The sequence below is a fragment of the Melospiza georgiana genome, chromosome 1 (genome assembly GCF_028018845.1).
Source record: "Melospiza georgiana isolate bMelGeo1 chromosome 1, bMelGeo1.pri, whole genome shotgun sequence".
Classification (NCBI taxonomy): Eukaryota; Metazoa; Chordata; class Aves; order Passeriformes; family Passerellidae; genus Melospiza; species Melospiza georgiana.
In genome coordinates, this window is record NC_080430.1 from 70,877,547 (window position 1) to 70,892,036 (window position 14,490).

Below are 14,490 nucleotides of genomic sequence, written 5' to 3' on the forward strand. Positions count from 1 at the left end.
GGTAAGCAACTATTAATATGAACTTGTCAACTAGAAACTGGGACAATATGGGCAAATTTCCCTTAGCAATGGGGAGCAGAGAATGTTATGGAAGAGGGGATAGTGGACTCCACTCATCTGTGCCTTGATTAGCCTCTATGCACATGCTTATGAGGAAGGGAGTTCAGCTTATCTGAAAAATTTAGGCAGGGGGTACAGAAGTTTGGAAACAGCAGTTGTCAGTGTTTTACAAGCAAGAGGGTGGATTACAAATGCAGTTCCAAAGGGGGTGTTTCGTTAGCAGCCTTCAGAGATGGCACTAACTGGGGAGCAACTGTAAACACATTGGAGGATGACATAAGAATTCAAAATAACCCTAAGAAGTTACTGGGAAAGCAAAGAACATGACTGAGAAGCACTGTGATGAATTGTTTTTGCAGGCAGGGTTACCCCCTGCACACACAGAGGCTGGGGCACTGCTCAGCACGGGCTGCAGACAGCAGCTGAGGAGAGAGCAGAGAGCTGCAGGCAGTCCCTGGCCAAAGAGACTGCAGCAGAGGCAGACAAATTGCAGCTGTTCATCTTAAAGAAAACATGGCACAGGGACGTGATAGCAGCCGTCAGATGTAACAGGACACTGCAACACAGAAAGAGGAGACTTCCCTTTCTGTGAGACTTCCCTTTCTGAGACCACCACATTCACATTTCAGCAAGGAATATTCAGAGAGGAGGATAAAGTGTCACCTGGAGAGGCTGTAGGGCCTCTAAGTACTGGGTGTTCCTCAGAGCAGAATCCAGGGAAGCCCCACAAAAGGGACACACAGACACACTGAAGTGGTGTAGATGTGAAACCTTTCTGGTGTCCTCTGTAAGACAAAGGGCTAAAGGGAGGCAAATCTAAGGCATTAATGGTGTACAATAATTTGCTAGCAGAGACGAGATCAAGTACATGAAATTCCATCAACAACTTGCTCTTCCATTTATATTTGGCAATGACACCCATCCTCTTCTAATGCACACAAGCCTTTTCTGCTCACTAGCTGTGTTCACGTGTACAAGCGTATATTGATCTGTTTTCTCTCCTTCCCCTCTTACAAAGGAAAAAATAACTGCAGAGTTCAGTAATGCACGGGCTGTGCTCTACGATGAAAATAGTCTGAGGCACTTACACGCTGAAGTAAATTTAGCTTAACATAAAAATAACCTTCACAAATTTGAAATGCCTATTTTACAATTAACGTCAGGTGCTAACAGGATATAATTTTCTTCCAAGTGTGTGCTGATGTGACAGGCTGACTGAAGAGATGCAGGCACGTCTCCTCGCCGCCCTCTGGGTCTCAGAGATGCCCCCTTCACCTTTCGGCTCTTCCCTCCGAGTCTCGTCCTTTCCCCGGCCACACAGGGTGCTCCTGCGGCTCGGCGATGCGGTGCGCTCCCGCCCAGCCCGCTGCGGCCGCGCCGCGCTGTTAAAGGCGCACACACCGTGTAAATAATTGATACGGAGCGGGCGCGCTGCGGAGCCCGAGCGCCTCCTCCTCCCGTTCCCCAGCCCCGGCGCTGCCCGCCCCGCAGCCCCACCTGCCCCGGCCGCGGAGCGCGGCGCTGCCGCGGGGCGGCGCGGAGCCCCCGCCGAGCCCCGCCGAGCCCTCCCCGCCCCGCGGCGCCGTCCCGCCCCCGGCGGCGGCGGGTCCCTGGCGGGGGCCGGGCCGGGCCGGCGGCGCGGCGGGAGCAGGTGCGGCCGCCCGGCACGGCGGGGGCGGAGCGGGCCCGGCAGGTGGGGGCTGCCGGGGGGCGGAGGGCGAGCAGCCGGCAGGGTTCGTCCGCCCGCCTCCGGAGGCGCGGCCGGCGGCACGGCGCGGAGAGCGGGCTGCCGCGGGAGGCGCACGGCGGTGGCGGCGGCGGTGACCGCGTCCGCAGCCCGGGCCGCGGAGGGGCCGGCGGGGCCCCTTGCTGCAGAGCCAGATGTACGGGACGCAGGGCTGCCAAGGGTCGGCGGGGAGGTGCTGGGGGCTGCCGCCGCCGCTGCTGCCGCGGCCGGGAGGGAACCCTTAGCTGTGCGGGAAGCGGGGAAGCCGCGTCGGGAGCTGTTATTTTCCCCTCCTTCCTTTGCCTTCCCTCTTGTCCCTCCTCCCCCTCCTCACCAAAACCGGGAGAGGAGGCGTGTTCGGTGCCTTGCTGCACCGGTTTTGCTTGGTTTGTTGTTGCAGGGCTTGGTTCTCAGGGCGGCTGGGTTTTTTCTTTTTTTCTCTTTTCTCTTCCAACCTCCCCGCCTTCTCCCTTCCTCTCCTTTGGCCCATCGCATGCTCGGATCCGGCTGGATCCTTCCTTCGCTTTTCGGCGGTGCCTCTCGGAAGGGGGAAGGGAGAGCTGGGATGAGTGCAGCTTGACGCACAGGCGAGGAGCGGGGGGGCACCGCCGGCAGCTGCAGCGGTTCGTGGCCGCAGGCTGCGGGTGAGGAACGGAGAGAGCGAGGGGCTCCCTCGGTGCCTCCCCTTTCTTCGCCCCTGTTCTTCCTCCCTTCCTCCCTCTCTCCCTCCCCCATCCGTCTCCTGCCGGTCCGGCTGGGAGCGTGTGTGCAATACCTTACGCTGCAAGGTGCGCGAGTGCGTGCGCGGAGCGGAGGGAGGGAAGGACTCGCCAGGGAGCCGGGTCTGCCCCGGCCCCCCCTATGTGAGCCTCCCCGGGCGGCTGCATGGCGATAGAGCGGCGCCGTGAGGCGGGCGGCGGGGGCCGGCCGCTGCCCGAGGAGAACGGCTCCGTGCCGGGGGCCGTGGGGGGGGGGCGCCGCCGCCCCCCCGGGGCCTCCCCCCGCCAACGCCGCTGGGGCCGAGATCCAGGCGCTGCCGGTGCCGCCGCCCGCCGCCGCCTGCAGCCCGCTGCTCCTCGACTACGACGGCTCGGTGCTACCCTTCCTCGGGGGGCTGGGCGGCCGCTACCAGCGGACCCTGGTGCTGCTCACCTGGGTCCCGGCGCTCGTCATCGGCTTCAGCAAGTTCTCGGACTCCTTCCTCCTGGACCAGCCCGACTTCTGGTGCCGGGAGGCGGACGGGCAGGGCAACTGGAGCGGGACCCTGGCGCCGATCCACTCCAACCACAGCGGCAACGGGAGCATCTTCCCCCCGCCCGGGCTGCCCACCCCCGCGGGGGGCAACGCCAGCGAGTGCGGCTGCCGCGAGTGGCACTACCGCATCCGAGCCGGCCTCGTCCAAAACGTCGTGAGCAAGGTGAGAAAGGCGACTTCCCTCGGCCCCCCTCCCTGTCCAGCCCTCGCGGACCCTCTCGGCTCTTTCCAAGGCGAGGGGAGCAGCTGGGCACGATGCGGATCTGTCCTTGCACGCTGTAGTTGGGTCAGTCAAGTCCCCGTGGGTGAGCCTCCCAGCCGGGGAAAGCCAGTCCCACAGCCGCGCAGCCCTTTCCCTGCCGGGGTGTCGCACCAGGTGTCCAGCCTGTGGATTTGTACCCGCACGCTGGTTGCAGCGCTAAGCTGCAAAGTTATGTCCTGAAACGGGATCCTGTGTGTCTCTTTGAGCTCCTGGTAGTGTCCTGCTGTCTCTCGGTGTCTGTGGGAAAGATGCTGGAGGCAAGTGCCCCAGCTGATAAGGGGAAAGGGTTGCACAGAGGGCTCCGGTTGATCTTTGTGCAAGTATACTGAAGCAGCTCTACACGCCAAAAACCAGGTTGATTTTTGGGGAAACTGAAGAAATGGTGACTGTTGTGTGTAAAATAAGTCAAAAGTTCTCTTGAATTTTTCTGGTTATGTACTTATTCTCTTGAAACCTGTCTTGGCAGAGGAATTGAAGAAATGTCTCACTCGAGTTTACTCCAGAAGCAAAAAGTGCATGCTGCTGTGTTTTGTGTTTCCCCATGTAATGACTAAAGTGGAAAATTTCTAGTGAAGAGACTGTGCCGCTTTCTGCTCTTGCTTTGTATTTGCTGAGTAGTGCATATCAAAAAATCACCTTCCCTTTTAACCTGAAAGCTTTTGCTTGTTTATATTATCAGCCCTGCAAAAGCCCCGCTGGCTGCAGATGGGCCTTATTGATACTAACAGGCAGCTGGTGCTCCTGGAAATGTAAAATGAAGTGGTTACACTGGGGAAGAAGTTCCCTTAATCTCAAGACCCCCCTCCTAAGATCAGCAAAAATTGCTTCCTGCCTGGGAGCAGTGTTTTAGCTTAACTGTGTTTATCTAGTTGGGATAAAGAAACGAGGCAACAGTCAGATGAGCAACATAATTGTGCTTTGGTCAGCCAGCATGCACTTATATTGAATCATTGAAAATCATTTCGGTTTCTCTTTGCGTCCCTTGAAAGAGTGTGCAACAGGGGAAAAGCAAATCCCTCAATACCTTGAACCCAGAATTAAAAAGGAAGGTAGCCCAGCTACATTCCTTTCATGAGAGAAACATAGGCACATGTTGGATCTGATTGGGTTGTGATATAGAAATGCGTAAGAAAATTAGATATTTAAGAAGGTCAGATTTTCTTCTGTTTATATACAGAGACTGAGCTATTCATATATTTGGGGGTTTAACACTAAAGTTTTAGCATGAAAAAATTATCTTGAAATATTTTTTTTAGGCTAAACTTAAAAAAAATTTTTTTTTTTAATGTTTGAATCTTTTGAAGGTCATCGTCAAGTTGGCCACAAAAAGGTCAAGGGAGAGTTAGTTTGCTGTCTTGCATGCTTCTTTAGAGATAATAAAAAAAGTGTTCTTTGGAAGAACTTGCTGTAAAGGGCAGATCAATTTTAAGGGATAAACAAACATCTGTGGCCCCTGCTGTCTTGTTTTCTATTAGAAAGAATAATAATCATCTTTTGAGACTGTGGGTTTTTCCAGTGTGGAGTTCTTATTTTTTTGTATGCTCACTTCCAAAAGCCTGGCAGCTTTTTTGCTTTGATTTGTAATCCCATGTAATTATAATTAGATTGTTTTCTTGAGGTCAGGATTCCTCTTTAGTTTGTGCTTTGTTTTTGTTTTGGGGGTTTTCTGGGTGGGGGTGCTGCCTGTTTTTATTCTAATGGAGAAAGAGAGGAAAAATCCAGACAGAACATCATCACAGCTTGGTTTGGACTTCATTTCTTATCAATCCCCAGGAGCTCTGATACTGTGGGAGCAATTCTTGTAACTGCTGACTCCTCTTACATGCATCTCACTGTCCTTTGTGAGAAAGAGCTGCTCTGGATGAATTCAAGAGACTGGATGTTCAGATCACCCTTAACTCTCCTCAAAAATACATTTATTTCTGTAATGTATTATGCAATGTTCTCATCTTTCAAAATAGAGTTTTATTAAATCTTAGTCTAATATATGCTCATCTGTGTAGTAGCCAGGGGTTATATTGAAATATCATAAAGAGAGCCAAAAGTATATTAATAAAAAATGTACTTTTGTTTGGCAAGTAAATCCTCTCGTACTTACCTTCAGTGGTCTGAGCTAACAGCTGCTGGATGCTCCATCATTGCCTTGTATTCAGAAACAATGAAACAATTCCGGTTCTTTAGCACAAAGCACATTTGATGTACATACATATGAGACATCACTGCTCCCCCCATTCCTCAGGGGTTGGATAGCTGTCCTTAAACTGTGTTAAGTTCCACTGTCTCCACAGCCTGTCTTCTAATGGTACACCCCTCATCAGATGCTGTATCCCTGTCCAGGCTTTCTCAGCTCTCCCTTCCCTGGTGCCTCTTTTCCCCCAGCCTATGTCATGCTTGGGATTGATGGAGTGGAGGTCTTGCTATTTCCAGCCCTGCTTGGTGCTCTGTTTAGCCCCACTTCTCTGAGTGTTTGCTGGAGTGGCCTTGCACCTTTCTTGAAGACTGGCATTGCTGTGTCAGACACTGTCATTATCCTGACCTGCTTGACTGAGTCACTGGGAGCGGTGCTTTTTATAGTGCTGCCAGTCATTAGAACTGGAAATGGTAATAAAGGACATAGTGCTTATTATTTAACACTGCTGAGATACATGTAGTGAAGAGGTCAGATGCATAATTTAACCACAGGGATTCCCGTGGCCATGTTAAATCACCCTTCTGAGCTAATGTCCTGACTTGGCACATAAATCTTGGTCTTTAACTCGGATTGTACATAAATATCTTCCCTTAGCACAATTCACTTGCAAGGCTTTTTCACTGCTAAATGATTCCTTGAAGATTTTCATCTCTTCCTTATCACAACATCAACACCACCATACTGTTATAAACGGAGTACACATGTATTTCTTGAGAGGTACACCCTAAACCAGCCCTTAGTCAAAAGGCTAGAAAAAAGCCTTTTTAATGGTCCATGTATCATCTCACCTGTGTCCAAAGGAAGGACGCTAAGAAACACTCTCTATATTTTTTTTTTTTTTTTTTTTTTTTTTTTTGTGGGGAAGCCTGAGATCTCCTTTTAGGCATTTGCAAAGTGGTGCTTCAAGTAAATTATTAGCATTAACACAGTGAGCAACATTGTGATAACTAAATGTATGTAGTCATGAAGTTTAGCAGGGCTGGAGTGTGTGTTCAGCAGGGACTTTTCTAACTCTCCCACCAGTGCCTGCATCTTCTAATCATCTGCAAAGCCAGTTGTTATCTTGGGACAATGTTTTCATGGAAGCTCTTAGTTACAGGATTGATGGTTGTTGGTTTTTTCACTCTGTTTCTAGGATGACCCATCCTCTGTGTTTGATTGCACTAAGTGGTGGGGTTGTTTGCTGTTCTGCACGCTGATTTCTATAATGGAGACCAAAAGCTGGTGATGGACAGGGACTGGGTTTTATTAAATTGCAGAGGTTGATGGCACAGCATCCCTCTGTGCGCGCTTGCAATGTTCCAGATCATTCCACCTCTTGGGGTTGGCGTAAGAGGGAAGTGGTTAGTTTAGTGGCTGCATTTTAATCACTTGGAGCAATTATGTAATAATATTTCATGTCTAGTCACAAGGGAATTCCTGTTGTGACTGCTTTTATGCTCCAGATGCCTTGTTTCCCTGCAATGCTGTTCACTTGGCTCTCAACTTCCCACTTGATTTGGGTTGAGTCATTCTTCTTTCCAAAGTGATATGGCAATGGGTTTACCTATTTGCCACTGGTTCAAACATTCTCATGCCAATTTGGCTGAGCCTCTAGCAAATTGTCCCTGCCAAAAAAAAGTGGAGTTGAAGTCAGAAGAGCCAAATGGTCCAGGGGCAAGGATGTCTGAACTTGAATTGGTTTGGTCTATGATTGGTGCTCTTTGCTCCTGCAAGGGGAGATGTCTGTGCTTAACTGGTCTTCCTTCTCCTTGCTCTTATTGCAGTTCTGGCACTTTTCTGGGCACACCTTCATATGATTCAGCTTGTTAGCCTGGTAGAAAACTTCCTCTTAAAAGAAACTTTTTCTTCTTTTCCTGGGTGTTCTACTGGGTTAATCAAAACTAAATTGTTCTGTGCAGTAACGTGTGCTTTAGTCTCTGGTATTGCCTCGTGGGATTATTGCTGGTATCTGCAAGTAGCCAGAAATGATAAAACAAATAAATTTCTTCGTGATAATAGTGATGATGAATTTGGCACATTTTGCAGAATAATATTTCTTGGGGTAGAGGATAGGTGTACATTTTAAATGGACTTTCAGAATACAGTTATTAATTACTTTGAAGGGATCCCTCTGACAAGGTCCTTCCCAAAATAAGAACTATGCCACCCTTATCTACTCCCATTTGTGCCTGTAATCTCATTTGTTTCTGCATATTCTCTAGTTGGCTGGCCTCTGCAAAGAGACTTAGAAATGCTGATGCTTCTTTTTTTTTCTCTGCAACTGACAGGATTTCTCTTGTCAGTGTTAGTTTCTGGCTGACTGGCTTCTACCTAGTCCCAAATCAATGAAAACCTTGAGTTATTGTACCCACTGCAGCAGTTGGGTCAGAAGTGGCAATATTGAAGCTACTGCATCATTTTGCTTCCACTGAACAGATTGAAGGGGGTGTAGGGACCTGCAAGGCCTAACTTCCAGAGGGCAGAAAGTCTGTTCTAAATTTCTTTCAGCCTAGGCTTTGGAATGACTCTCAGCTTCTAATGGGTACTGAAGGTCTCAACAAGTCCCTATGCTCAGAGGTATCCAGAAATACTGCCAGACCAGAGCAAACATCTTCTACTATTTTATTTCATGGCTTCCTCAGCTATGTGAGAGATCCCAAACTATTTTTTCCCCTTCTTCCCTCTGCAAGTTAGCTGATAAAGAGTCAGTGGTTACTGCTCTGAGCCTTCACAGACTTGAAAAATCTTTCTGTTAAGGAGGAGGTGAAGGGGAGCTGTTGGCTTGTCCTGCTTGCACACACACTGAGTGTGGTGATGGAGTCTCCTGATTATCAGACACAAGTGAGCAACACCCCAAAAGAACAGGGCGAGTTTCTGGGTCAGTGGCATCAAGGAAGGGGATGGGTCTTTTGGGAACAGCACCTGCAACTTCCCATGTGAAGAACTGTCCTCTGCCTGCAAACAGTAAATAATCTGATGTTGGAATAATCAAGTGTGATGTCACAAGGCTTCTTGTTTAGTGAGCCTAGATACTGGTTTTGCTGATTTGGGGGTGTTATGTAGTGGCCAAAGCCTTTTAAAGCGGTTGGTTTAGAAAACAGAGACTGGATTAAGACTGATACTGACATGGGAACTCAGGTAGTTTTGAGTTTTTGTCTGGCATGGATTCTTTTTCACTACAGGAAATGTACATGCAGTTCATGTTTATTATCACTCTTAAGATAAAGCCTCTCAGTTACAGGAATCTGATTTCAGCTTACCATAAATAGTTTGTAGCGTTGCTCGAACTAACAATGATCCTTCAGGAAGGTAATTCCGTATTGAAATCTCTTTAAGATGTTCTTAGCTTTAAGACTTGCTATTGAGCTTTTCATATCAGTAATTTTTTGTGTATATGTCAAACAACTGCCTTTTTTTTTTTTTAACCTCCTGGATGGACGTGATGTTTGAAATGCTTGGAGTTCTGTTTGTTTTTGTTTCCACTCCCTAACACATCCTGTATCTCTGTCATGTAATTTAAATATACCGACCCTGCCCATGTTGTGACAGAAATTGCTGGCTGTGGTGAATGTTTACCAGCTGTGCAGGCAGTCTAACCCCAAATTTCTGAAGTGCACTAACAGTTTTAGCTCTTCTTACCCTGGCTACAAGACTGCAGTACTAAAAGGTGACCTCGTGTTTTTTTTAAAGCATTTGTCAAAGAAAGGAACTGGCACTCAAGGAGGGCATGTAATTTGGAGCCAGTTCTGATGGTAATGTGACATGAGGCTTACAGGACAGCCAAACTTCAGGGGTTCATTTCTTAATGAAACAACATCTGGAATAGCACAAGATTTATGATTTTCTTGAGCTTCAAGACTTCGGCCATACTAATGGTGAAAAGTCTTAAATTAAACCTTAATAAATCAGTTCTAGAGAGCTGCTAGATTTAGAAAATGCTAAAAGAGATACAGAGCTTTTTTTGATATCTCTTTGTGTATCTTTTGTTTTTTCTGCCAGTCTATTTGTTCCTGCCCACCCGCCATCCCTGCTCAGGACAGCTACTCTCGCTCCCTCCCTTTCATATTCCTTCCTCTTCCCGCTCTTCTGCAGCGCAGCCAGGCTGGCGCTGGCTTACCCGCAAGTGGCTGTGGAATTAATTAGGCTGAGATCTTGCTACAGAACAAAGGACTGGGGCTTGCTGCAGACAATGGGTAGAAGATCAGAGTAGCCTGTTGTAGGAATATGCTGCAGCTTTGCAGCAGTGCTGAGTGTTCAGTTCTTGCACGGAATTCCATCAAAACCGCCTTTTTCAGATTTTGGTCACCTCAGCTCAAACGTGTACTTAGTTGTTGTAATGTAATTTATTTTTTATATATTTTACCAGCTGATTTTGACAGCAGATGACTTTGTGTGTGTTCTGAATTCCCTTTTAAAGTCAAAGGGAAAGGAAGGCACTTGAAGGAGGAAAAAAGGAGTTTCAACACCCTTTCAATCCATGTCATCTGGGGTGTGTTGCAGAGGTTTCCAGGCAAACCCCATTTCTGTGTTTGATAACTGCTCAGCATTACTGGAGTTGCTCTGGTCCACACCCAGTGTTGGTGCTGGGAAGCCTGCCCCCACACCAGCCTGTAAAAACTGGCAGGCAACAGGGATTATTGCGTGGGTTGAGTTATTCCTGCTGATCCATGCCGTGTCATACCTGCTGGGAACATGCAATAAGTTTGTAGCTATTCCCACAAAGAAGGATCAGTGCTGTGCTCGGTGTGACTGGCATGCTTGGGGTGGAACCTGCTGCCTGTCCTGTTGGCTGATGAGGAGAGGCTAAATGTGCTCTGGGCATGATGGGCTGGGTAGGAAATTTCAGTGGGTAGTACAAGACTTTGTTAGCATTTTTTATTTTTCTTATAATCTGGGAGAGGCCCAATTGCCGGTTGTTAACACTGAACAACAAGAACAAAAGATTAGGTAAGTGGACGTATCCTGATCCTCATTTCTGGGATGCCTATCTGGATTCCCCAGGAGCAAAGCTGTGAGAATCAGGAATGCTGCCTGTGAGATGCATGAAGTGGTATGTTCGCCTTCTCCAGTGATTTATTGTTACCCTTGTGCATTGTTTTCGGAGCAGGCTGGTCTGGTTCCCTAAAAAAGGTTCTTTGCCTCCAAACAGTGGTGAAGGAATTCATTTTGGCCCAAGTACTGTCTCCCTGCTCCTCTGCAGCACTCTGGAGCTGCCTGCTTTCCTCCTGGCCTTCACGCCAAAGTCCATGATCATGCAGACAGTGTTGCAATGTCCACCCTACAAATATTATTTGGATTAAAGGAAAGGGACTGTAAATTAAATTGTTAGACCTTTTCCCTACTGTGTCTTCCATGGCTGTATAAAATGTTGTCTGCTTGAACAATACAAGCTTGACAGACCAGTTTCACCTTCTGATTTGTAAACCAAGTGGAATATTTTTCTCCCTTCTTCCCTACCCTTAATATTTATTTAGGTCTGAATTCATACCAGACCCTGAGGGTTTTTTCCTCTCTCCTTTTATTCTTGCCTGGGTTGCAATACCCATAGTTTGCAAATGATGAGAGGGCAAGGTCATGTCAGCAATAATTGCATGTTAGAGTTAAGGTGTCTGATCTTTTTATCTAAGGTGGCAAGTTTTTGTCATGAGGAATGTCTTTCTCCTCTTGTCTACCACTTCACCCTTTTCCATTTCAGAGTTTTATGCCATGCTTGAATTTGTAGGGTTTTTTTTTCCCCTGGATTTAAAAAAGGCCAACAAGATAGTAAACTAGATTTTGCTGTGTCAGCCTTGTCAAGTCTGCAACATATTTTGAGCATGCATGTTTTGGCAACCTGAAAAATACAAGTCCACAAAGCATGAACTTATTTTTGATAATGAGATGATAGTGAAAGTTAATATTTAACCACAATGTTGCAGGGTTTTCTTACGTGTGGCTTCTATTTTCGGTGCTTAGACCAGTTCTAAATACAAATTTGATGGCTAGTTTGTCTTTTTTAGTTTGGTTGCAAAGTCAGTCTCAGCAGCACACACCTTGTCCAGAATACGCGTGGTCGTCAGCTGGAAACTGAGGAATGGTACTCAAATGCCACTTTTCAGTGTGTGTGTGTGTGTGTCTCAGTCCTAGGGATGGGCGTGGTTGTTCATGGTCTTTTCATGCAGCCAGAGGGAGGCTAGCAGCTACAAGGTCTTTCAGCAAAAACTAGACTGAAAATTGAAGCCATTTTTGTGGTGAAATCTTCTAATCGTGTCAGGATACATATAGAAAAGTTACTTAGTTGAAGCACAGAGATGTAAAAGAGATGTTGAAACATCCTGCTGCTGCTCTGAGGAAAATTATTAATACAGTATTATGAATACTGTGCAGGAAAGCTGCAAGCAAGATTTTGTATCTCCCAACTCTTTGATGTTAGATGACATTATGGAGTTGGGAAAAATTAGGTAGATCTCATCATCTGAGAAACAAGTTAGTTGACTAATCTGTGGATGGCGAAGGCTGGAAAAGTTCTAAATGTCTCAGAATAAAGGGAACTCCTACTGAAAATAAAAGTAGTAGTGATGGAGAAGTGGGTGGTACGTGGATGCTACAAAAGTTGATTTAATCATGTTGAGTATTCAGAAGATTGTCATATGATTAACAAATCATATTTTAATTATTAGCATATTAACCATTATTATTTACTTAGCAAACTTCCTTCTTCCCTCTCCTAATGGGGAAAAAACCAAATCTGTCATGAAAGCAAGTTTGGGAATAAAAGAGCTAATTGTTCCTGACTAAAGTGTGACGTTGAAGGGTAGATGAAATTTTTCAGCTCTGCATTGTCTCAGGGGGCATTGTCTTAGGAGTCTCTTGATGTGCCCAGTGGAGAGCTTGAGAGCTATGGCATAGGCTAAGGAACAATTTAGTGCAGAACACTAAATTTAAAATCTTTTCCAAGTTAGTTTACTGGCATTGAAATGGAGTCAATATGTGTCCTTTTGCATATTTGAAATTCCAGGCTTGTTTTGTGACTGCAGTGTTGCTTGAGCCTTCTCTTCAAGCTGGGGATATGTCCCTTAAAGGTGAGCCATGACTGAAAGGCTTTTAAAAAGGCCTTTCAGCTGCCTGGGGGGGAATGGAGCCCCACACATGCTGCTTGTGAGCAGGACAGCATCTCCCTGTGGGGCACATTGGGCACAGCCTGCTTAAGCTGAGGTAATTCATATAAGAGGCACTGTGTCTCTGCCTCTCCAGTTTCAAGCAGCTTGAGGAAACCTGTGCCTTAGGTTTCCCATTATGATGGCAGAGTCAAAGTTTTCACACCAGGAGGAAGTGCTGCTGTGCTCCGTATCAGTGCTCACACACTAATGCGTGGCACCGAGCCTTTGTGCTTTATTTTTAAGGCTGAAATATCTGACTAAAAAAATATGCACTTAAAAATTAATGCAGAAGTTACAGAGCTAAGACATGCATATCAGAAAATTGTGGTTTTGAAGGAGATGTATTTCAGCAACTTAAACTATGATAAACTTCAGAAACCATTCAGGAAACTTGTGAAGTCCATGGCTATGCAGTCCTGTGCTATTTTGTAGGGATAGAAGCTGTTTTCATGGTTCATATTATGCTGCACAATCTAATTATATCTTTCTTGGAAGACAGCTAAGCACATGTCCCCTGGCTCGTGTGCCACCCCCTCATTTTCTCCCCACTCTTCTCCCTCCCCATGTCCTCAAAACCTTTGTCCCTGTGGTAGTATCAAAAGTTGTTTCTTTGTTTTACTTTTCAAATGGTGCATTGCCCAGGTGGTCACCCATGTCCGTTGTTAAAGCAATCTGACAATTTCTGTGTACATGACCTTGTGTGCACTGTTCACAAGTCATTTTTCTGGGCTGCAGTTTTCCTTGCCAGGTGTCTGCTGTGGTCAAAAATGGTTTACTGGTTTCTGAGAGTGAAAAGTACAGAAAACGTTGTTTCCACTGTAAAAAAAAAAACAAATTGGGAAAGAAGCTGAAGGAAACAAGCCCTTGCATCTGTTGAGTTAGCAAGCTCCAGTGTATGGTGATAGGGACCCCAGGTTTGTTAGGAGTAGGAAGAAGGCAGATGTTGGGCTAAAACTCATACTGTGGTACCAGCAATTTTCCTCTTGCCACCTGAGTAAAAGTTCTTGCAAAACTGGATGATTATGAACTTCTCAAAATATCAGTGTGTACTTGCTCAGTAAAAATTTTGTTTTGAAGTATTGAGGTTCTGAGAGCTTAGGCACTGTTCAAAGATCTCAGCAAAAGCATCCACTTATGATAAAGCTGGGCAATGTTGGATGTACTTGGCTTTTAGAGGTCTAGCATCATAGAGAGAGGAAGTAGCTTGAAAGTCAGGTGTTGACTGTGTCTTGGGTTGAGGCGTTCCAGCGTAGGTGTGGTGTGGGCTTATTTGAGTGGCTGCTCCAAGAAAACAAACAACAAAACCTCTCAATAACTGGTTTGTTGTTTGTCTTGTGTGTTGTGTTTTTAATGACTCTTCTGGTTTCCAGTCCATTTGTGTCTGATGAAAAACATAAGGAAAGTTGTTGTTTGGGGAGGTTTGCTTCTGAATGTGGCTGGCAAAAAAAAAAAAAAAAAAAAAAGATAAAATTATTAATTTTTATACCTTCTTCTCGATTCTTCCAGGATTAATTCTATTAGTGTTTTACTCTACCTAGTTTTCTTATTTTCAAATGTGATCTTGATATTTCCACTCAGCTGATTGTACTGATGGTCACAAAAATGCCATGTATTCTCAAGAACACTTTATTGACACTTAAAATACAGATCAGGAGTACTTTTCCCAGCTGTGAACTCCAAGGAGAGGCACCCTTACTCTGAACCCTGAAGGTTAAATAGTTTAAATGCTCTCATGTTGCCATGGCTGAGAAGGAGATACAGAGATGCCTGTGGCACTAAACCCCCCCCCCCAGCTTTTGGTGTTGCAGTTGGAGCATCCCTCTGGGAGGCTTCTTCTCCAACCTCCCTTGTGTGTTTTTACTGCACACTTATTTCC

General features: G+C 46.4%; 1 protein-coding gene across 1 annotated transcript in view; it reads left to right on the top strand.

Moving 5' to 3' along the window:
- Positions 1 to 1,881: 1,881 nt before the first annotated feature.
- The window catches only part of SLC22A23 (solute carrier family 22 member 23), a 109,220-nt gene continuing 96,611 nt past the window's right edge, over positions 1,882 to 14,490 (top strand). The window contains 2 exon segments of the mRNA XM_058022569.1: positions 1,882 to 2,752; positions 2,754 to 3,203. Coding sequence (XP_057878552.1) covers positions 2,672 to 2,752; positions 2,754 to 3,203 — 531 coding nt within the window. The 5' untranslated portion in view covers positions 1,882 to 2,671.